The sequence below is a fragment of the Ochotona curzoniae genome, unplaced genomic scaffold, assembly GCF_017591425.1.
Source record: "Ochotona curzoniae isolate NIBS_2020 unplaced genomic scaffold, NIBS_Ocur_1.0 scaffold_4506, whole genome shotgun sequence".
Classification (NCBI taxonomy): domain Eukaryota; kingdom Metazoa; phylum Chordata; class Mammalia; order Lagomorpha; family Ochotonidae; genus Ochotona; species Ochotona curzoniae.
Window position 1 is genome coordinate 71,092,323 of NW_024467119.1, and position 24,624 is coordinate 71,116,946.

At 45.0% G+C, this 24,624-nt stretch overlaps 1 protein-coding gene across 2 annotated transcripts in view; it reads left to right on the forward strand.

The window, feature by feature from the left end:
• The first annotated feature begins 3,359 nt into the window (after positions 1-3,359).
• Positions 3,360-24,624, forward strand: part of GAB1 (GRB2 associated binding protein 1) — a 131,760-nt gene continuing 110,495 nt past the window's right edge. The window contains exon 1 of one of the 2 annotated variants that reach the window (XM_040967517.1): positions 3,360-3,552. In XM_040967517.1, the coding sequence (XP_040823451.1) occupies positions 3,481-3,552 (72 nt within the window). In that variant the 5' untranslated portion in view covers positions 3,360-3,480. The remainder of the gene's footprint in view (positions 3,553-24,624) is intronic. The other variant, XM_040967518.1, reaches the window with a different exon arrangement.

The following is a 24,624-nucleotide window of genomic DNA, read 5'->3' on the forward strand; positions in this document are numbered from 1 at the left end:
TGGCCTCTACACTGACGCTTTAATTGTATTTTCCACGAACTTTCTGAAATACTCTGTTAATGTAAACGTAAAGAAAATTTCTTTTTGAAAATACTATACACACATAGAAACATCTTAAACCTCTCTTAAATCCAGACTTGATCTCCAGAAAGAAACACAAAGGCAAAAGCAAAATTACTTAAAGGACGTCTTATGGGGAAATAATTATTTACAACAAAGTGGGGATGGTGTTTGGCACAGTGGTTAAGACACTGCTGCCTGGGATGCCTGTATCCCAAATCAGATGCCTAGATTTGAGTCTCACTGCCCTCTACAGCATCCTAAAATGTGTACCTTGGGAGTCAGCTTGAGTGTTGGGTCTCTGTCACCCACAGACGTGACCTGGAATGAGATCCTGGCTCCTGGCCTCTGTCCGACCTAAACCATTCCTGGCCTTTGTGGGCATTTGGGGGATTGGATGAGCAGATGGCATATTTGTTTCTCTTTCAAACAAATAAAATTAATTTTTTAAAAATAAAAATTTGCAAAGTCCAAAAGCTAAATAATACAAGCTATATTACATTTTTCCAATTAAGAAACACTTCATAGGAAGAATACAGGGAGCAGTAAATTGGCTAACGCCTGCAGTTAATTGTTGACAGGTCTTAGCAAAGCTAACTAATTCCGTGTACACACTGCCTTTGGGAGTAGCTGAAAACACATTTGGTGATTTCTTCTCATTTGGAGGATTTGTGGGATGACTTATGTTAACATACTTTTACAGAATTGCTTTGGCTTATTGACATTCATAAAAATTACACTTCCTTGTGTTCTAAAATGCAGCAAAGTCCTCTGACATCTGCATAGCATTTAAAATGGTATCATTTCTAATTTTCATTAAAATTCCTTAAAGTCAGTATGATTTCCATTTCACGTACCAGGAAAGGAAAACTCAGAGACACTGTGTACTTTGCCCAAGGTCACAAGTACTAAACTGGTGATTTGAGAAATGAAACCAGATCTGGAAGAAGCTTATTCTGAAGGACTCACCAACAGATGAAAACCCCAACATAACCAGGTCTCCTCAGAAGTATTTTCTACTAATGATGCTCTTTATAGAAAATAGCTTACGAATGCCAGCTTTATTTTCTGGTCACCTACTCGGTCACTTAAGTAAATGTCTTCTACACTCAGGATATTTCAGAGGCTGATGACGGTCATGGAGATGGGAATCCAAAGGAGAGCTGGGGGAGCATGATACCCACTGAGCATAATGGGGGTGTCGCTTACCAGCGTAGGGGGCTGCAGCTTGGAGCACTCAACACCTCACTGACTCCCAACTGCCACGCGTGCTCCTTACCAAGTGACCCCTTTGTTGCTTCCTTCTCTTTCAGACTTACACTTTGTGTTTCATTTGGGGGGGGGGGGAGCTAAGAAAGTCTTCTTCCTTTCAAGTCTTCAAGCCTGTAGGCCTGTGGCAAAACACTTCCTGGAAGAAGGCAACCTCCTCATCGGTCGAGTCCCACAGAATTATTATTCTTTCACCTTGCTGTGTTTATCATCACAAGAGCACACATGTTTGCTGCACTGTCGTCTTGCTGACCTTCTGTTTATTGTCCTGCGCCACCACTTCCCACAGATGCAGGATCTTTGTCTGGTCACCACTGACACCCGATTTTTAAACTCCACTCAGGTAACATCTTGCACTCACAGGAACTCTCGAATATGAATGCTGTGCTAACAAGGAAACGCCTGAGGTTATTTTTTCCTAGACATGTCCGTTTATCTCCCCCCATATTCTCAACACTTTTATCTGATTATCTTCTAAAATGCACGCGGGAACTTTGCTTTTCAGAAATAATCTTCAAAGTGTTCTATTACAGGATCGTGACCAGACATAACTGTCAAACACGCAAGGTTAGGCAAACAGAACCAGGACATCCAGGAAGGTTCGTTTTCCTAGCCAGCGTCCCGAGGGTAAAATTTAAGCACCCTGTGGAGCAAACAGGCACCAAATGGAGGGAATCCAGCGTGCCCCAGACAGAGCTCGGCGCCCGCAGCCCTCCTTGGGGGTGCAGGGTGCAGCGGGACAGTCCAGATGGGTCTCCGTGGTCCTCCAGCCTTGCAGGGTGGTCGCCATGGCGCGCTCCCCCGCGCCTCGTCCCCGGGATCCCAGCGGTGGAGGGGGGGATGGAGGGAATCGCTGCCTCCCCCTGGGCTGGTTTCTCTATATAGGCTGTCAAGTCGGACAAATCCCCCAAACTTCAGGTCTCCGGCACCATTTAAACTTCAACTGACACCTGGATGGAGTCAAGATGGCAAACCCAGGGCTGACTACTCGGACGTCCCTCGCTCCTCCTCGCACCGGGGCCCTGGCGGCGTCGCCCTCCGCTCAGGCCTGGATTGCCTTTCCCGCCGGGCGAGGAGGCGGTCGGGGGCCGCCGAGCGCCTGAGGACCCTGCTCCAGCTTCCCGAACTACAGATCCCAGGGTGCCTCTCGGACTCGCCCCCTCCCTCCCTCGCTCCCTCGCTCCCTCGCTCCCTCCCTCCGTCGGTCTCCTCCTCCTCCTCCTCCTCCCCGGCCCTTGTTGTTGTGGCTGGAAGCGCTCCGAAGGAGTTTGCAGAGAAAAGTCTGGGCACCACACGGAGCTGGGCCCGAACGTGGGAAGGGGCGGACGAAGAGGGAGCTCGCCGTCCGGAGAGGGAGGGCTCGGGACCCGGGGCAGAGCCGCTTAGAACCTGCCGCGCGCCCCGGGGTGGGGGAGGCGGCCGGGGAGGAGCGCGAGGGGACGGGACAGTGGGATCCCTCCCAGGAGCCGCGCCGAGCGCCTAGTTCCTCCGCCGCTCCCCGCCCTCCTCGGCGGCCGCGAGAGTGGACCCACCCTCCGGCCGGACCCGCGACCTCTCCAGCGCCCGCCCGCTCTTCGCCTTGGAATCGGCAGCTCCCTTCCCTGGCCTGGGACCTGCCCTGCGTCCGCTGCCCGCGGGGAGCTTGGCGGTTTCCCTTTTCCTCCCCGCTTCCCGGGCGCCGCTGGAGCAGTGACCCGCCCTCCTCCGAGGAGAGGAAAAAGGAGAAAAGATCGCGCCCGGCTCCCCGCGACCGAGGGCGCACAAGCGGGACTGGGCTCCGTGTATGTGTGTGTGTGTGTCCCGCTGTCCCTTTCGGAAAGCTCTTGGCGGAGGTCCGGTCCCTCGGGGGGCGGAGCGCAGAGGACCGAGGCTCGGGCTCCGTGTCGGGGCAGAGTCCCGGGGAGCCCCAGCGCTGCTCGGTTCAGCGGCGGCCGGCGGGACGGCGAGGTGGGCGCGCTGAAGACGGAGGCCGGCGCGCCTTGGGTCCCGCGGCAGCCCCGGCTCACGTTCCGCTCCCGCCCGGGGACCTTCGCGGGAGAAGCTCGACCTCACCGCGCCAGCGCGCCGCCCAGCCTTGCCAGCCCCGACGGCCCGGGCTGCGCCCACCCGCCCCTCCGGCTATCCTGTCCAGAGCCCTGATAGGCGCGCACCATGAGTGGTGGCGAAGTGGTCTGCTCGGGATGGCTCCGCAAGTCCCCGCCGGAGAAAAAGTTGAAGCGTTATGTAAGTAAGAACCCCGGCCGCCGCGCCCACACCCCTCCTCGGGCCGCTCTTCTCGGCTTCTCCCCCGGCCGCTGCCCGGGCAGCCTCGGGACTCCAGTGCTGTTCACTCTCGCCCTGGCTCCACTTGACCAGGAACTTCACAGCTTCCGATTACAACCGCGCTGTTTCTCGGGCCTCGTCGCCCCATCGGAGGGCCTGGGCTTCCAGCTGAACGCTACTGCATGTTTTCCTTATTCCTTAAACAGGGGTGGGGTGCCTCAAGGAGGGAAGCCGTCACCTCGCTTTGATAGCTGCCAGTCTGGCCCCAGATTTCGCGTACTAAGAAAACCACCGCCTGCTCCCCTGTAGTCCATCTGTCGCTCCTTGTACCCTCTAGCCGGACCTGAGAAACTAATAGGAAATACCAGCATCTCGAGTGCGCGCAAAAAGGGCAAAGAAAGGAAAGTTCTTAACGCGCCCTGCCGTTTGCCTAGCAGGGTTCACATGTTCGCATTTTTGAATTGAGAGACAACTGAGGTTTGGCTGGAGAGCTTTGGCGGTTGCCTGCGAGAGGAGGGCGCTGGGGGGAGCCTGGTGGCTGGTGTCTGTGCGCGTGGGACTCGGGACTCGCTGTCAAGCCCCGCAGGAGGGGTGGGGAGTTGGGCAGCTGAAGCCAGAGGGGTTTCTGTATGCTGCGGTCTTTTGCCAGGGCACCAGAGTGGTTTATGGAATTTCTGTGATTGCTACAATATGCAGACGTCGTCTTAGCTGTTAGGAACAATGTTCCTTGAAAGAAGCAGCCTTGCTAGAGTGGGAATCGTGCCCTCTTCAGGACTCTGCTGTCTTAGTCCGTCTCCTCTTCGGTTCTTTTGTCACCGACCCCTGCCCATGTCTTTCTCTAAGATGCGTTTTCCAAATAAAAGGAGGACTCCTTGACCTCCCGAACGCCACTGGTCTGAGTGGAACCTGCTTCTTGCAGAAGGACACCTACGTTTGGTATTGAGCACCAGTTAATCCTGTTAGTCAACTGTTGACTTGCATGGCACAGAGTGAAGTGTGATATTTAACTTCACTGACAGCTCCCTAGTGAGTTTCTGGTTTACTTTCCATTTGTTATGGAAAACTGATGTTGTGGAAGGATTGGATACCACCAATCAGAAACCCCGCCTCTCCATCACTCATATCCTGGCAAAGGTACATATTTTATTCCAAACATTTAGCAGAAGCAAGGGCAGGGTGGTTGTTTTGTTTTGCTTCAGTTTTTAATTCCAAAGGGAAGGTTCCAAAGGAGGATAGATGCATTTATCTTGAGAAGGTGCAGTTTAGGAAAAACATGAACCTACAATTGAGTTCTTGGGAGAACTAAAGAGTAAAGCATTAGTTAAATTCGCCAGAGGTTGTAGGATTGAGTGCTTTCTTTTGCATGGTTAGTTTATGACTCACTCAAATAGACATCAAGGGTGTACTAGGCACCAACCCTGGTGCTAGAAAACCCAGTGGGAAAGAACCCTGCCTCTTAAGCTTGCGGTGATAGGTAAGAGTTCTCAGGAAGGGGCCAGTAGGTTGGCTCAATTGGCTTATCCTCAGCCTCCAAGCAGCAGGATCCCATGTGAGCACTGGTTCATGTCCCAGACAACCCATTTCCCATCCAGCTGTCTGCTTATGGCCTGGGAAACAGTGGAGGATGGCCAAAACTTTGGGATTCTGTACCTGCATAGGAGACCGGGATGACACTCCTGGCTCCCTGTTTGGATCTGGCTGTTGTGTCCATTTGTGGAGTAAGCTGGTGGATGAAAGATGTTTGTCTCTCCTTCTCTGTAAATCTGCCTTTCAATTAAAAAATGTTATATACATACACATATATGTGTATATATATATATATATATATATAAAGTTGTCAGAAAGAAAAGCAACCAAAACAATTACATATTGGGCCCAGTGCAATGACTCGGTGGCTCATTCTTTGCCTTGCATGCTCCTGCATCCCCTATGGGTGCCAATTCGTGTCCCAACTGACTGATTTTCCATCCAGCTCCCTGCTTGTAGCCTGGGACAGCAGCAGAGGCCAGCCCAAGGCCTTGGGACCCTGCACCCGCGTGGGAGACCCAGAGGAAGCTCCTGGCTTCAGATGTGGAGCTTAGACTTGGTCATCTCTAAAAGTCTATTCAGGATCTGGTATCTGACTCTGTATTAGTTAATGCAAGGAACAGGTAGGCCATGGCTCAGCTGCACAAAGCTAGTCTTTGCCTTCCAACAGATTTATGAGTCTGTAGGGTGATGAGATGAGACTATGTGAAAACATTGGCTAACAGTGACCAGATAAGTGGTTTAGATATTTTATAGCTTTTTTTTTAAAGATTTATTTCTTTGAGCGGGTTCCTGGAGGGACAATGGGAGGGCGGCAGGGAGAGAGAAACAGAGAGATCCATCTTCTGTCCCCTGCTTCACTCCCCAAATACATGCCACATCTGGGCCAAACTGAAGCCAAGAACCAGAACTTCATCCAGGTTACCCAGGGTGGTAAGGGCCCAAGCACTTGAACCATTTCTTGCTGCTTTTCCAGGTACATTAGCATGGAGCTGGATAGGAAGTGGAGCAGCCAAGACTGGAACCATGAGATGCCAGTGTTGCAGGCTTTGAATTAACTTGTGCCACAATGCTGTCCCCTTTATGGATATTTTATTTATTTATTTTTTTAAAGATTTATTTTTATTATTTTTTCATTGGAAAGGCGGATATACAGAGAGGAGAGACAGAGAGGAAGATCTTCCGTCCGATGATTCACTCCCCAAGTGAGCGCAACGGGCCGATACTATGCCGATCCGAAGCCAGGAGCCTCTTCTGGGTCTCCCACGTGGGTGCAGGGTCCCAAAGCCTTGGGCCATCCTCGACTGCCTTCCCAGGCCACAGGCAGGGAGCTGGAAGGGAAGCGGGGCTGCCGGGATTAGAACCGGCGCCCATATGGGATCCCGGGCGTGCAAGGCGAGGACCTTTAACCACTTGCGCTACCGCGCTGGGCCCCCCTTTATGGATATTTTAAAACATAAGCTTATGTAGACTGAAATCCTACAGATGCTTGAGACAAGCCCTAAGTGTTATTTTCAGTAGTGGGCAGTATTTCCTGGTGCAGCATTAGTTTCCTTTTTAAAATTTTTTATAACATGTATTTAGAAAGCAGAGGAGAGACAGAAAGATCTTCTATCCACTGGTTTACTCCCCAGATGGCTGCAGTGGACAGAGCTGAGCCAGTCTAAGCACAGGAGCCTCTGTATTCTCCGAGGTCTCCTGCATAGGTGCAGGGTCCCAGGCTGGGTCATCTTCTACTGCTTTCATAGGCTGTAAGCATGGAGCTGGATGGGAAGTGGAGCAGCAGAACATGAACTGGCACATATGAGATTCTGGTGCGAACAAGTGGTTAGCCATTGAGTTATTGTACCAGGCCCAGCAGTTAATTAGTTTCTTCCTTTCTTTTTTCTTTCCTTTTTTTCTTTTTTGAAGGTGTAAAATCTTCCATTTGCTGAGGTTCACTCAACAAATGGTCTTAACTGCTGGGGCTAGGCATGGCTGACTCCAGGAGCCTGGAGGAGTTTCACCTGAGTGTCTTATGTAGGTGTGGGGCCCCAAGGATTTGGGACCTCTTCAACTGCTTTCCAGGCACATTAGCAGGGTGTTGGATCAGAAGGAAGCAACTGGGACTTGAACCCATATGGGATGCCATTGCAGGTGGTAGCTTTATCTGCTATACTATAATGTTGGCCCTGGCATTTTTTTTTTATGAGTAGCATGCATGCAGATAGTACAGTAGACTGTAGGCAGGGTGCCTCAGAATTGACGGCCCAGGAGGACCAGGAGTGTTTCCTTGGTTTATCTGTTGAAGTAGTTGCTTAGAATATTTTTTTATTTTCTCAGATTAATGATCTTTTGGTTTTAATATCTAATTAGGATACTTCCTGCTAAATAAGTTTTGGTCATGGAAATGCAGGTGTATGCATGGATTTTCTGTGCTTGTTTTCATGTGGACTATTTTCTGGATAAAAGGGAACATTATTGGCTACCCAGTTGGCAAAATATTACTTGATAATGGATTTTAATGAATGGATTTTCTGTGAAAGGATATCTTGGAGGCTTAGAACTATAATTATGAAATAAGAATTCTGGCATTTAAGAGCATCCTGATTCCGTTGGGAAATATTTCACCCATGGGGTTTTGTCAGTTGTCTCACTGTTTACAGTGTTTATAGAATAGTCCAAATACTAATTATTGTAGTATGAAGGGCTTTGAAGATGAAAAATCATTTTAGTTTTAGCTTTAAAGATATCTCAAATTATGGCCTTCTGCAAGTCCTTTTACAAATCCACAATAAGTTGGGTCATTTCCTAGTCAATTTCAGCAGCATTATTTTCATGCATGTACAAGCCTCTTGAATTTTCTTAAGTTTTTAGATGTATTTATTTACATATTTGAGAGGCAGAGAGAGAGAGAGAATGATCAAAAGTGAGCCCTGGCCTTCTATGCATGTTTACTTCCATGCTCTTGCCACCCAGGCTAATGCCCTGAGCTAGAACACAATCCAGTTGTCTCACACTGGTGGTAGGAGCCTGGTCACTTGGGTCATCACCCTTGCTTTCTAGGGTCTGTAAGAGCAGGAAAATGGAATTGAGAGCTGGAGCCAGGGATTGCATAGAGGTGCAACTGGTGAGTTAACTACCAGGACAGACCAACTGAGGTTTCTAAAGAGAGGGAAAGAGATGAAATAAAAGCAAATACTGGAGTGCTGAGAAGATACTCTAGATTTTTCTTATGTTTTTATTTAAAGATTTATTTATGTATATTGAAGAGGCATATTTACAGAGAAAAGGAGAGACAGAAAGATCTTCCATCCTCTGGTTCATTCCCTAAATGGCCACAATGGCTGGAGCTGAGCCGGTCTGAATCCAGGAGCTTCTTCCAGGTCTCCCATTTCCCATATGGGTGACAGAGGCTCAAAAGAACTTGGGCCCTCTTCCATTGTTTTCCCAGGCACATTAGCAGGGATCTGGATGAGAAGTGGAGCCGCCAGTAATGGCACTGGCGCTCATATAAGGTCTCGGCTTAACGCACTGTATCACAACCTTAGTCCCAGTGAGAATTTTTTATTTCTATTTATAAAGTCTTTAAAGTCTACTTAAAACAGAAATATGGGGCTGGCATGGTAGCCTGGTGGGTTAGGGTTAATCTATTGCCTGCAATGCCAGCATCCAGTATGAGTACAAGTTTAAGTCCTGGCTACTCTACCTTTTTTTCCCCTTTTCTTTCTTTTTCTTTGTTTGTTTTCTTTGTTTGTTTGCTTGTTTCTTTCTTTCTTTCTTTCTGACTTCTGATTTCTTTATTTTATTGGAAATGCAGATCTACAGAGAGAAGGAGGCACAGAGATCTTTTGTCCTGTTTTCCATCTGCTGTTTCACTCCCCAAATATCTGCAACTGTCAGAGCTGAACTGATCCAAAACCAGGAGCTAGAAGCTTCTTCCAGGTCTCCCACATAGGTGCAGTGTCCCAAGGCTTTGGGCTTGGGCTGTGCTACATTGCTTTCCCAGGCCACAAGCAGGGAGCTGGATGGGAAATGGAGCAGCCAAGACATGAACCAGTGCCCATATAGGATCCCGACACATGTCAAGGTGAGGCTTTAGCCACTAGGCTGTTGTACCAGGCACTGCCCTGCTTTTGATTCAACTCTCAGCTGCTGTACCTGGGAAAGTAGCAGAAGATGGCCTATTACACCATAGTGCTGGCTCCTCTAAAATTTTCTTAAAAATGCTTTGTTGAGGTTGGGAGTGGCACGGTATACTGATCACTGTTGTTAGGGTTAAATAAAACTGTCGGCACTGTGCACTCAACAGCAGTGCTCAGATTTTTAAGAAGTAGAGAACTAATGGTGGAATTTTCAACATGCCTTGAACTACTATGTAAGTTTCTAAACAAAGGATTGCTTGAAGCCATATGGCTACAGCTATAACTCTGCAGGAGGTGCTTGCCTGCAGGCTGCCACAAGCTTGGACACCAAGTTCAGGATCTTCCCTGGCCAAGCTATTGGCACTGGGCAGGTGCACACCTCAGCAGGAAAACCTGCTTCTGAGGACAGAGCAAGTGGCTGAGGAGCTGCCTACCAGCCTGGGAGCAAGGCTCAGCCTGTTCTTAGGTGGGTAATCTGTGCTCAGCTTGGGCTCTCTCTGCTCTGCAGCTGTCAATTAATAAGACAGCTCTTGTCTGGACTTTGAGAACACACCCCTGGTTCTGGAAATGTGCCTAGAAACAGAAGTAGCCCCTCCTGCTGGGTGAGCACCTGACATCTGACATGGATGATGGAGCGTGGGCCAGCATCTCCTTGGTTCAGGGACAGTTGAGAACCTGTGCTGGCGTGTCACACAGCAAAGTGGTGTCTGGAAGCTCCTTCTGTCCCTTTCGTCAGAAGCAATCACAGATTCTGATCTTTTACTTGGTGACCAAATGAGCCTAATGATTCTGTTGACAGAAGTATTTTCTTGCCCTCTTGGTGTAAGGAAACATTTGATTGGAATTCCTGATGATTTCTTTTTGCCTTTTCAAAAGTAGCAGGAACACTAACTATTAGCAAAGCATCAACTAACATTATATTTTAATTATTTTAAGATTTTAAGATTCTAATTATTTTAAGATTTTATAATAGTTAATTGTTTCACTGTGTTTAGGCTTAATGATAAGTACAGAATTCTTCATGTAAAATTTGCTGAATCTCTAAATCTGATTGTTGACTACTGGGATTGAAAAATTACTCTTAGGAAGGCATATCAACTGGGAGAGTAGTTTTAAAATTTTCCTGCTTTTGGAAAAAATTATTTTTAAAAAGAGCAATACAGTAATATGGTAAGAACTATCCTTTCATTGTATTTTGCTTTAATAAGTCAGGAAATATGCAAAATATAAAATGACAGGAATGTGGGGCGTACAATTCCATATTCTGGAGTTAATTTTTTCTTTTTAAGATTTGTTTTTTGAAAGAATTACAGATAGAGAGGAAGAAATAGATTTTCCTTCCTCTGGTTTACTGTGCAGTTGGCCACAACAGCTGGGTGCAGGCTGAAGTCAGGAGTCAGAAATTTCCTCTAGGTCTCTAACATGGGTGCTGGAGGCCAAGGCTTTGGGGCATCCTTTGCTGCTTTCATCCCTGTTAGTAGTGAGTTGGATTATAAGTAGAGCAGCACCCACATAGAATAAGGTCTTCATAAATTGCAGATTGAGAAGTGTAAGAAGTGTTTGATTCAAAATATTATGTGCCAACATTCCTGATTTGCTTACAGAAATAGAAAGAATGTGATAGTAGATGGGGTGGAGTACAACTTTTGCAGGATTTTATTTTCACCAAATGTTTTGACACAAGTACGGATGCTTCCAGTGCTGGAAGGAAACCCATGCTAAGTGTAAAGACTTGCATTCAACTTGGCTTTGTCACACACTCACATGAGATGGTTTGACCCTTGTGATCCAGTCCTTCTTTATGGGAGAGAGGGAAGAGCCTGGATCATCCTGCAGTTTAGTGTTCCCTTTTGCAAAAGTTTCCTTGAGTACGAGAGGGTGGAAGGGGAACTTTTTTGGTAGGCTTCCTTCTGGGGAAATAAATCTTAGCTTATTGTTTATCTTGAAGAGTTTAGTGAATGTGTGGGGAACTGATGAAGCAGAATTCTTTGGGGCTTGGCCAGTGTTTGTCTTAACAGAATACAGGCATGCTCACTGGCAAGGGTTTTGGCTGCTGTGCTCCTGTGCTGGTTGCAGGATACAGTCCCCAGAGAGGACAGTGCCTGGTTCACAGTAGAAGTTCAAGAAATATCCATTGACTGAATCAGTGTATTGAGGGAGCTTTTGTATCGTGCCATGCATGTAGTACAGTGAAGGACTCATGCCCTGTTTGTAAAGACAAGCTGTAAATGCACAAACATTTAAATAATTTTACAAGAGATATGTTACAAGGCCATGTATGATTAATTGTCAGATGAGGGATACAGACTGTAATTGCCTAAAGAGTTGAGATTGTGAATGGAAGCGGAGGAGGACTGCCAGCAAGGAGTTCCCAAAATGTGTTTCAGGCTCTGTTCTTGGAAGAACTGAGTTAACTGCTGGCAGCCATAACACTAGCAAATGGGAAGGCTAGCTTTACAGGGAGGAGGAGGACTTCCTAGTGAAAAAAACACCCCAGTTTGAAGCCTAGAGTTTGGATGTCAGCAGTAACTTCTAGCTTGAGAAGTTTTGGGTTGTGCCATGACCCACTGCTGAGGATGGGTTCCTAACTGCAGATGCATTTTCTGCATCAAACCAGAAGCAAACAAACAAAACAACTTGTTTGGTCACCTGAACTGATTAAAATTCAAAAGGGCATGCATTATTTAAGGTTTCTTTATGTCTGTTTTGAGCTAAATAATTCATTCTGGCAAGCATTTCGTTTGCAACAGAGAGGGAGCATGTTCTGGTGGGAGGAAGAATAAAAGAGCCTTTGATTGCCTTGCTTCTGAGTTCCAGCAGGAGGCCAGGGCCGCCCTGGGCTAGCGTCTTATTTTGGACGTTGGAAGCCATCTTAGCCCAGTTGTGGAAGTGCCAGCTAGCGCTGGAAGAAAGAGAATAATGCCATCGGATCATATCACATCCTTGGGACTGTTGATAAGAAGAGTTTCTCTCATTTCACATTCCTTGCGTTAGCATATGGTTAATTTCCACCAAGTTAAAGCTGTATCTTGAATGTGCCATTTGAACTTGTACTGAAGTCAGAATATCTCTGTGACTCCTTTTATCTCTTGTCTGTCAACCAAGAACAGAACACTTAACAAGTCACAGATCTTTTTACCCTGCCTTTTTGGACTTGAGCACAAATAATGTTAGCATTCTTTTCTTTGGATTACTCTGGGAGAGGGAAAAGTGCCCACTGTACCATGGATTTGCACACATATTAAATAAGTCGCCTCTTCAGTTGCCAACGTGATGTTTCCAGGATCCTTAGTACCTGTAGCTGGCAGTACAAGCCTATAGACTTGCTGGCAAGAGGCCTTTAAGAACTGAGGAACGTCCAGGCTTTATGTGTGAGCACCTTAACTAATACAAGAATGGAGAACGCCTGAACTGAAACAAAGAATCTTTTGTATTCTAGGCAATTCACTTATTCACAGGTCAAAGGCTCCCAGTTCTTATTGCTGAATGGCACCTAGGAGATCTAACCTACCACTTTTTCACACACACACACACCCTCCCCCATCCCCCCAGCAAGTTTTGGCCCAGAAGAGTTAAGACTGTGTGCACTGTGATGCATATTTGGGTGTTATCTCTGTTACATTAGCTCTTGAAGCATTCTGATTACAACTTGTAGCTGCCAAGCCCTGTCCTGCAGTATTATCTGGAGCAAAAAATTTTCCATGTGGTTGTTCTGCAGAGCGTTTGCATGCATGTACACATTGCACATGAAGACGTATGATAGAAAGGAATGGTGCTTTTAGGAGGGTAAATGTGAGTTAAAGTTTTTTTTTCTTTTACCTCATTGTTCTTTCCTTACTTCTTTGCATGTTTTTCAGAATTATTTATCATATTTCTAAATTAAGTTTACTTTTTTATGTACTTAAAAGAATGCCAAATTTAACGAGAGGTTTTATATGATGGTGTTTTTTTCCTCCCAGTTTTTTACTTTGATTTCGCATTTTGCCTAGGGACTGCCCTAAGTTATGTGTTAAAAAAAAAAAAAAAAGAAAAAACACAGTCTCCTGAAAGGAAAAAAACAAATGGCTACATTGTTCCATGAATTAAAAACAATATACTCAGGACACAGGGTCCAATATTTCTTTTCACTGTAAAATCTTAGGTCTTTTTTCTTTTTAAGAAGAAAAAATACTAAACTTTAACTATCCTGTTCATTGTTTTTCCTTTCCCTTTCTTATTTATTTTCTTTTGCTTGGACTTGTATACTTTAAAGTTTCTTGAACTAGTTTCCTATGCTCTTCTTTAAGGCTGTTCTTTAAGAACTGTGACTACTGAGAGAAACCATCTCAATTCTATTTTACATTTCAAGGAAAAAGTGAGAGGAGGTCATCCTCTGGTCTGGGTGGGGTGGGAGTGAGAGGAGAGAATGTCAAATGGCACCAAGGTTTTGTGTGACTTACTTTCATGTTGCTTGGTCACATTGAATTCGTCGTTGTCGCCTAAAGGTACTAAGCTGTTTACAGGGGTCCCTCAGACAACTCTTGGGAAGAAGAAAGGAATTAAAAGATGGTGTGCGTTTTTCCGTGAACATTTTGAGGCCTTCTCACTTGGCTGAAACTAGCAGATAAGTGATAATTTACAAGTTTGTTTTTATGAAAGGTATGAGCACATAGCAGTGTTAGGAACAGGCAAGAGAATGCAGCCAGTTTTTGTTTGGGTTTTTATTGTTACATGCAATGCACCCATTGGCCTGTTGCTATAAAGTTTTATTTGCAAAATAGCTTTTTTAAATAGGAGGAAGGCGAAAGTACTCTTTATCCCTTAGTTGCCTGCTCACCCTGGCTCTTCTTACTGGTTTTCACTTGTTCCTCCGTTAGAGAAACCTAACCATCAGTATCATGGGCGTTTCTGCAGACTCCAAACACACCGATTCTTTTGCTTTTTCTCTGAAAGAGGAGCAGTGTGAATTTATATCGCTGTGAAGGAATAATGATGATCCACCCAGCACACACATGGTTTTCCTCTCCCCAAATCCAGTTCTTAGTTACTACTCTATTGGGAAATGTGGTCAGCCCACTTTCTGACTAGCCGGGACTCCTCCCTGGCGTGACTAAAGAACTAAGTGTCTGGTGGGTTTTCTCAGCCCCAATCCATACCCCACACCCATGGGTCCCTCTTCCAGATGATTGCCTTTCTTGGCTAGAGGGATGACGGACCCCGGGATCATTGGGGGTGAGAGAGGCATTTTCATCCTTGCCTTTGCGAAGAAATACTTGGTAAAATGCTGCTTTGGTGTTTGGAATTCCAATGGTGTTGTGTAGAGCTTGATGAGGAATTATTACCTCATTCAGGTAGGGAGGTATTATTTGAACCCTCTGCCTTCTGGCAAAGTTATAATTGACCCCCAAAGTTATGTAGGAGTATTTGGAGTTGACAGGTTTTGCCTGATGCTCTCAGGCTGCAGATTTGGAGCACTGAGAAAAGGTACAAGAAAATACTGAGCTGGTAAGGAAGGTAGTTGTTTCTAGTGATGCTATTTCATAAAATCAAAGCCTTATGAACAGTGTTAACTGGGTTTATCCATCCCCAAAGAGAAGGGCATGCAACTAAACGGGTGCTTTTGGACAGTATTCGTTGTTCTCTCTCTCTCTCTTTTTTTAATGACATCAAATCAGGAGAGGGTCAAATTTACAAATGTGTGGTGCTTTAAAAATGAAATGTAAATCCAATGTATTTTTAGGTGGTTTTCATAATGACCCACAGCATGCACAGTAAAAGGTGTATACATGTGATCTGTTAACAGAGAAAATTACAGCTTTTGTTTATCATTCTCTAGTGTTTGTAATAGGATATTATTTGCCAGGGGACAAAGATGGCATTTGTTCTTTGTTTAAAATGTGCAATGTGGTACCTTGTACAATCTCTTGAACAGCATGAACAAATAGTTCTAGAATTTTGAACCTAGATTATAAACTGTGTTGTCCAATATTTCTCTACTTTTTCTAACTCATTCCTGTATTGCTAGATCATCTTTTTGGCTTTCAATCATGTCTTGCATTCTACGACTTATATTACAAAAACAGTAAGTACATGGAGTATCTTTTTCCCAGTTCCACACATCTCTTTTACTGGAGGAAAATCCAACCTCATTTGACAGGGAATGAAAATTTGCCCCTGGGTGACTAATGGATTTGTCCAGAGGTCATGCAACTTAGCCAGCTGTTCTGTCGGGGTCAGATCCCTCACCTGCCTGGTCAGTCCCTTCAGCCTCTGATGTACGGCCTGCCATGAGAAGGAACCGTGAAGAATTTAGAGAGCCAAAAGGAGACCGCCTTCTCCTTGCAGTTTACGTGCTGCTAGAGAGCGTAGGGTGCTCCCACTGTTGTGAGTTGCACACTGTGCATGAAGTGAGTACGTAAAGGCTTGTTGAGGGACTCTGTGAAGGCTCCGTGAAGCCAGCCGGTGTTACTTAGCCAGAACTTCTTCAAAGGTAGGCACAGTTTTCGAAGCTGGGACTAGAGTGAGACATGATTTTGCTTTGTTTGTTTCCTGTCAGACTCACGAGGTTGGCTGGGTACGCCAGGCTGCTCCTCACCGTCCCTGGCACTCACTTCATAGTGGAATGAAGCACGGGAGCCTCCTTTTTCCATCCCTGGCCTAAACTGTTCTTGCAAGGTTCCCTCAGTGGCCTCCTTGCTGTCAAGTTTAACAGACACGTATTAGTGCCCGTTTTTCATGGGACTGTAGAGTTACATGTTGATGGAGATGATCCATTTGTCTTCTCAAAGTGTTGTTTCTCCTCTCCCTTCTTCACACCAAGCTCTAATTTTCTTAGTGTTGGAGTTCCTGAAGATTTCACTGCTAGCCCTGGTTGGGCTGTCCTTCCCTCTCTGTTAGTGCTTTGTCATTGGTTGTAAGGTTAGGAACTCCTGTGAAAATTTGATAAAAGCTCTGGGCTCTCAGTCTCCATGAGGCTTCTAGAAACATACACATCATAGGCTGACATATTTTCTGATCTTTAAAACTGATCCATGGATTAAAAAAAAAAGTTTATTTCTTTACTAGGCAGAATGACAGTGAAAGAAATAGAGAACGGGCTCTTCCCTCTGCTGGTCTACTCTCTAAATTGCTACAACAGCCAGGTCTGGGCAGGGTGCAAGCCAGGTGTCAGGAACTCCTTCCCATTCTTCCACAGGAGTGACAGGGGCCTGAATACATGGGGAGTCCTGTCTTTCCCTGATGCACCAGCAGGAAGCTGTGTCTGGAACTAGAGTAGCTAAGACTTCAGTATGGGATGCTGATACTACAAGTATAAACCACTGCACCACAATGCCAGATCCCTGTGTGGCTCTTCATGCCCCATTACGTGCCTCCAGGTTATAACTGATTAGGTCTGTAACTGCAGAGCGACCCCTGGCTACTGGAAGTCAGCCTGCCTTTTCCTTAGCTCTCTGATCCTCCTTTCCGCAGACCTGGTGCTCTGGGTGTTCCCGCTCTCACCAGCATCCCTTATCAGCCTGTGGCTTAAGCCAGAGGTTTTCTTCAGCTCTTTTCTCTCCCCCATTCTCCATGCCCACAGACCAGACCTTGTCAGTTTTACTTCACCAGTGTCTCTTGACTTGTTAGGGCTTCTGCTGTGTGAGATATTTTGCCTTTCTTTGAGGTTGCTCCAATAGCCCTTTGGGTCTCTGCCTGAGGCCTATGCCCCTCAACACTGTCTTCATCAAGGCAGCTAGAAAGGCCTTTCCAAGACAATTCTGATCCTGCCCTTTTGCTGCCAGAAGCAGCTTTGTGGCCCTCTGCTCTTAGGAAGGCCTTGGGCTCTTTCCTCAGCTTGCAAGCTTATCTGAGAGGGGCGCTGCTGCAGGTGCCCACACTGGGTGCTGCCCTCTGCACACTGTCAACCTCAGGCCTGCTGAGCCTTCATGATCCAACAAGGTCCTGGGGGTTCCCACTCTGGCCTTTGGTTTTCTCATCCTTTCTCCACCTCTTCGCCCCCCTCCCCCTGGGGCCCTCTGGCAGTTTCCCCTGAGCCCCTGCTTCCCTAGATTAGTAGCTGTCACACTGGATTCTGTCTGCTTGGTTGATGACCCAGGTCCCCTTAGATAAAGGATAGGACTAGACAGGTGAGTATTGGGACTGTGAACCCCAGGCACTCTGGCTGTCATGTGTACTCCTTTCTTCTCTTAAAAAATTAAAAATTATGTTCTGCAGCTATGTTAATATAAACATTACAACCTAGATTGGTCATTATATGCCTTCTTGTCATGTGCTTATTGAGATATTTTTTAAAGATTTATTTATTTTTATTGGAAAGGCAGATATACAGAGAGGAGGAGAGATAGGAAGATCATCCGTCTGATGGTTTACTCCCCAAGCGGCTGCAATGGCTGGAGCTGAGACAGTCCAAAGCCAGGAGCCAGGAGCTCTTCCAGGTCTCACGGGCGGGTGCAGGATCCCAACGCTTTGGGCTGTCCTCGACTGCTTTCCCAGGCTACAAGCAGGGAGCTGGATGAGAAGCGGGGCTGCTGGGACTAGAACCGGTGCCCATACGGCATCCAGGTGAATGCAAGGTGAGGACTTTAACCACTACACTATCACACCAGGCCTGCTTATTGGGATTTTAAAAGAAAGTTATTGCTGAGGCACTTTGGGTACTCCTCAAAGTGCCGTCAAGCCCAGGCTCTGCCTTCTGTGTCTGAGGCAAGTGTCAACTCTATTCAGTGATAACCTTGGGGATGAAGTTGAGATCATCTGTGAGTTGATTAGGACTAAGAAAGTTAAGGAGACTACTTAACTGTTTTGTTACACTTTTGTAACAGCTTAGTGCACTAAACAATCATGATTTAAATAAAAATTATTTTGTTTGGTTATTTGCATAGGAGAGAAAGAAAGAAAGTGTTTGCTTTCACTGTTTGGCTCTCAGATACCTTCAGCAGGCAGGGTGGGGCCAGGAACCAGGAACCTGATCCAAGACTAGCACGTAGGTGACAGGAACCTGCTCTCTTGTACTGTCACTGCTACCTCCCAGGGTCTGCATTCACCGGAAGTTGGAATCGTGAGTCAGAGCCAAGAATGGAACCTAGATACTCTGACGTGCAGGAATGCCTCTGTTGCTAGGACAAACGCATGTACCTACAGAACTTATTTTTAAAACAAAGTCAATGATAGGTTCTATGAGCTGCTTTTACTAACAGGCATGTTTCTTCCTGAGGTTCATGTGTAGAGACACCATTTCTACTAGGATGTAGAAGCTAGTTTGACTCTTTCCGGGGGACATTTAGCAATGTCTGGAGCATCTGGATATCTCTTGCCAAGTGCTTCCCATGCCAGTTACCAGCAGCAGAGGTTGGCACAAGCATATATTTCTGACTTAAATGTCAGCACGTCCAAGTTGAAGAACTTTTGCATGGAGCAATCTTTTTGAAAGCTTGATGCTTGCATCTTTATTCTTTCGTTCTTCCCCAGCCCCACTCCCATCATTTCCAGTAGAAGTCATAATTGGGACATAGGATTGCATCATGTGACGAGAGCCAGGCGTTGATTTCTTCTCACGTCGCTAATGCTGAGGAGGCTGCACTTTGGGATGCTGGAGGTCGGGAAGGGTTTATGTGATAGGGAAATGTCTTTCTCCAACAGGCTGCAGCCATTTAAATCCTTACCAAAACACTCAGTTTGCCCTTGCCCTTCTAGTTGGAGTACAACCTATTGTTGTCTGGGGGAGGGGGTGCTGAGTCATTTATTCATGCTTTTTATTACCTCTTGGCTGGAATATCACCATTCATTGTTCACAAGCTGCCCCACTTGTTTACTTTTTATAAATTACATGTAATCAAGTCCTCTTGCAGGTCTGGCTACTGTAATTGGCATTAGCCACAGAGCAGGGCTGACGAGTCTGCATTTGTGCTGATGTCTCACATTCAGTTTAGGCTCCACTTGCCACACTTTCTTGCCTCTTATATCTGTAGTTTAAAAGGAAGGCAGGGTCTGGTGCTATGGTGTGGTAGGCTGAGCTTCTGCCTGTGTCAACAGCATCCCATGGTGTCCTGATTGGTGGCCCTGCTGCTCTGCTTCTGATCCAGCTCCCTGCTTATGGCCTGGGAAAACAGAGGAGGAAGGCTCATGTTGTTGGGATCCTGAACCCACCTGGGAGACCTGGAAGAAGCTCCTGGCTCCTGGCTTGGTGCTTAGGATTGGCTCAGCTCCAGCCATTGTGGCCATTTGGAGAGTGAACCAACAATGGAAAATTCTTTCCCTTTCTCTCTCTCTCTCTCTTTCTCCCCTCCACCCCCCAGTAATTGCCTTTCAAATAAGAATAAAAAGGAAGGTAAGAAGGGGACTGCGCTACTGTTGTTTTCCTCTCAGATCATCTGAGGGCACTTACTTAGAGCCTGTGTTCCTTGTTTAAGGAAGGGTTTTGGGTAGTGGTTCTCAAACTTGAGTGTGTAACAGTCACCTGATTCACTTGTAACATGAAGATTCTTCATTTTCATGTTTTCCCACATGTGATATTTTTAGTGAGTGTAGGTAGGTTGGGACAACTCCATTTCCAACTTTAACCTCGGCCGATTCTGATGTAGATGTTTCTTAGGTCACAGTTGGGGAAGTTCTGTGTTGGCATGCATGGAGGGGAGATGAAAGAGAGAAAATCGAATAGAAGTAAATACAGAGGGATTCCAGCATTGTGGCACAGCACGTTAAGTTGCCACTAGTGACAAAGGCATCCCTGTGTGATCACCAGTTCTAGTCCTTGCTGCTCCACTTCCAGCCCAGCTCCCTGCTGCTATGCCTAGGAACGCAGCAGAAGATGGTCCAAGTTCTTATCATCCTGCCATGCCCGTGTGGGACAACAGAATGGAGTTCTAAGCTCCAGGTTTTAGCCATAGCCCCAGCTTTTATGACTATTTGTGGAGGGAAACAGTGGATGAAAAAATCTGACCAGTCTCTAACTCTGCCTTTCAAATAGAGAAAGGAGATACAGAGAATGTAATTAGCAAAGAAAGGAAGAATTAAAACTCAGAATGTAACTGTAATCTCTCTTCTGCAAGATGAAGGCGATAGCTGTGATCCTTTAAAAAAAAAAGAAAGAAAAAACAGAAGGTATGGTGATTAGCATAGTGAAACAGTGGTTAAGCCACTGCCCGTGGCAGTGGCATCTCATATGAACATATGTTCAAGTCCTGGTTGTTCCACTTCCTATCCAGCTCCTTACTAATGTGACTGGGAAAATAGTGGAAGATGCCCACGTACTCTAGCTCTGGATACCCATCGCCCCTGTGGGTGATGGATGGAGTTCTAGGATCTTAGCTTCAGCCCGGCCCATCCCCAGATTTTGCAGCTATGTGGGAGTGAGCCAGTGGGCGGAAGATTCTCTCCCTCCCTCTGTTCTTCTCTTCTCTCTCACTGCTTTTGTCTCTCCCTCTGTAACTCCACCTTTCAAATAAATAAATCTGTATTTTAAAGATAGATTTTTTTTGCCATTAATGATTATGATTAAACTTTCAAAGGTGACATCTAGAAAGTATGACAAATGTGAAAGGGAATTTTTGGAAAGGTTAGCATATGAGAAAATACTTAAGTATCACGGAGTATTTCAAAAAAACTTTGTTCAGTCACAGAAGGTATTAAGTATCGATTTAAGAAAGAATGTGCATTCCTGAATCAAGAGTGTATGGATGGCTTATAGCTGAACAGCAGAGATGAAGGAGGCTCAGCTGTGTTCCAGAAGTACTGGTTATTCTGGTTATGGAGTCTAAGAGCTTGTTATTAAAGAAAGCATAGTTTGCATTTCCTGGAATGGTTCAGAATTCAAGTATTTTTGCTCTATTTTATGCAACATACTTCTTGTTTTAATTGGTTGAGATGTGGTTGATTTCAGCTTGGTGATTTTGCACTTTTGTGTTCAATAACCATATTAGAATCTATGCCTTTAAAAAAAAGATTTATTTTTATTGGAAAGACAGATATATAGAGAGGAGGAGAAACAGAGAGGAAGATCTTCCATCCGATGGTTCACTCCCCAAGTACCACAACGGGCAGAGCTGTGCCAATCCAAAGTGAGGAGCCAGGAGCCTCTTTCAGGTTTCCCACGTGGGTACAGGGTTCCAAGGCTTTGGGCCGTCCTCAGCTGCTTTCACAGGTCACGAGCAGGGAGCTGAATAGAAAGTGGGGCCACCTGGATACAAATCGGTGCTCTTATGGGATCTTGGCACATGCAAGGCAAGGACTTTAGCAACTTGGCTACCGTGTTTGGCCCCAAATTTATACCTTTTAACCTAGACTTTGATTTTCAAGTCCACATCAGAGAAGAAAATCAGAGAGCAAGAGACAGACTATATCTAAAAGAATGGTTAAGAAGTAGACAAGGTGGAAATGGTTATATAATCCTCAGTGGAGGTATAATGGATTTTATTTCCAACCATGTGTCTACTGAACTTTTGCAGAAAGCTTTCCTTTTCTTTTTTTAAATGACATTGCATTTTCTGCAGGGGAAAAATTTGGGAGTTATTTATAAAATAATGTAAATAATGCATATCATCATCCTTTGTTAAATCATTGATCTTTCCTTAACCACATGTGCATAAAAATATTCATTTTTCCATAAATATATGCTAGAAACTCATATTGTATTTGAGGACTTTTCACTACTATGGCACTATATTAATTTGGTCATCTTTCCTCCCTCCTTTTTTTTTTTTTTAAACAATCCGTCTTGCATGCTTCCTTCTGCACTGACGTACTTGGGAGAGTGAGTTCCCTGAGTTGCATTCCCCTGCCATCTGCCCAGAGATCTTATAGAATCTTCACATCTGCTTTGTAAGTGTTGAGGATCATTATTGTTATTAAATGGAGTGTCTACCACACCCTCTGCTTGCACTGAAAGCTCCGGTAGGTTTGGTTAGTAGATCATTTAGCTCCTGAAGTGAGAAGGGCTGTTGCTATGTGCTGGTGGAGACCCAGGACCAGCTGCCGTTTATTCTGGCAGCCAAGGAATGAAGACACCCCTCAAACCATGGTTTCTATTCTGCACTGAGAATTACAGGCTGGACTCAGGACTTATCTTCATTTCAGGTGACCTTGTTTTCCAGCTTGTTTGTATTTTTTAAGGCATGTTTTGGTAGATCTTTTTTCTTACTAGCTTCATAATATTCCAAATTACTTTTTCAGTTTCAACCCCTCTGTTTATTATACTGGTGGATGTTTGTATTTACTGAAAACAAGCACAGGTGCTCTTAGCAAGAAGTGCAAAATTAAGTAGGCACCCAGTGCAACATAAAAAAGATACTGCCGATAAATTTTCAGTGGGAATGTTTTCTCTGATGGTTTCCTTTAGGTTTAGCACATAGAAAAATGGGTTATAAAAGGTTAGCAGATTTATTGCTGTTTACATGAGTTACTAAAGGAAAGTGTTTCATTAATGTAGATTTCCCATTGACTTATAATATTTAGACTCATTTTTATATTTAAACAGAAAATGTAGATTATGTTGAATGAAAATCAGCACTCATACCTCTTTATCTATTTCTTCCAATAGTTTTAAAACAGATAAAAAATGTTTTGTGAGAGTTGTATGCATACTAAGGATAATAGTGAATGTGGTAGGGTTTTTGCTTTGCTTTGTTTGGTGTTTGCTCAAGTGGAATATTAGCTACATGTTGAGAAAGTCATGCTCTCACCAGAGAAATGGAATGTGGATGTGAAAGATCTTTAATCCTTCAGATAAGTTCTAGCATCAGAACCGTGCATATGTATTTTCACATAGGGTTCCGTTGTGTATTAAAGTCATGTGTTTCTAAAGCATGTATTTAAAAGACAGAGTGACTCAAGGAAGATACAGGGCAGTTAAAAGAAAAAAAAAAGAAAAAAATGAAAGGACAAACGTTTTATTACTTTCCTGTTCTTAAAGAGAAAAATGAGGCTCTTAGGGGAGTAAGGCCTCACTAGTAAAGAGCCCAAAGCCATTGGCTTTCTGTAAGTTTGATTCCCAGCCTAGAGCTATTTGCAGTTTGCCACATCTTCCTTTGTCCATCATCAGGGAATTGCTATAAATTCTAAAATTCATACCCCTGTACATGTCAAGAGCTTTCTAGCTGCCTCTTAGAACAATAGTAGTATCAGAAATTTGTCCTAATTTCTTTTGCCTTTCTCTCTGCATTTTTTGGTAAGATTTACCTAGTTATTTGAAAGGCAGAATTAGCTCTTCCATCACTCCCCAGATGGTTGCAACAGTTGGAGATGAGCTGGTCCAGAGCTAGGAGCCTGGAGCTTCATCCTGGTCTCCCTTATTGATGCATTGGCCCAAGCACTTATGGCAGCCTCAGCTGCGTTTTCAAGCCCATCAACAGGGAGCTGGATCAAAAGTGGAGCAGATGGGACTGGAACTGGGACCCAGCTTACCAGATAAGCCCCACTGCCAGCTACCATGACTTAATTGTGATTAAGAAAAAAATACTCCACATAGTATAAAAATGGACCACCTCGACTGTCTTAATGTTTACAGATGGGGGTATGTTGCTGTGCCAGCCCAATCCCTTGCTTCTCCATCCAGCCCGCGCAGCCTCCTCAGCAGCTTTGTAAGGAGCTCTAGCACAGATATCTTTCAGGAGGGCATCTGCCTCACCTGTGCTTCCTCCGTCCCAGTAATAGGAAGTCAATTATGTGGGATTTGCTCACTTGATCCACACAGATGATCCTACTTGATGCACATTGAAAATCCCACACCCCTTTCTGCCCCTAGGAAAGGTTCCTTCCTGATTCTAGATTCAGTGGTGTTTAGCGTTGGGCATATGAGGATGAGTCACCGTGGTTAAGTGTATGATGCCATTTGTACCTTCTTTCCAGCTCTCCTTTAACTTCTGAAGATGAAGACACGAGGTTCCAGTTCACTTCCTAAGGCCTGGTGATGTGGAGACAAATGTAGGGACTGGGAAGTGTTGAGATGTTTTTGGAACCAATGCTTTTTGTTCCGAAAAGGAAGCTAGCATCATGGCCCGAGTTCTAAAATTCAGACTATGTGTGGAATGTCTGTGTGGATGAAGAAACACGCTAATGCTTTTTTGGGGGAGGCAAGGAGAAAGAGGAATGAAACATTTAAATGTTGTTTGATTTTTGTGGGGAAAATACTGGAATTTTTGAAGTATGTACAAACCAGAGATGAACAGGGAGTTGCTTTGTGATCTTTTTATTATGTCCATGCAGGAAATAAGAGATAATTATAGAATAGGTAAATTAACTGATGAAATCACTGCATCCTAATCTTGATTTCATTCCTCTATACAGTACATAAATACAATTTTCATTTCTTCCTTCATGGAAGAAGTATTTCACCAAGACATTATTTTTAGAAGAATTGTCAAGTACAGTGGAATGTTTTGGTACTTTGAATATGGTTCTCACAGAATGC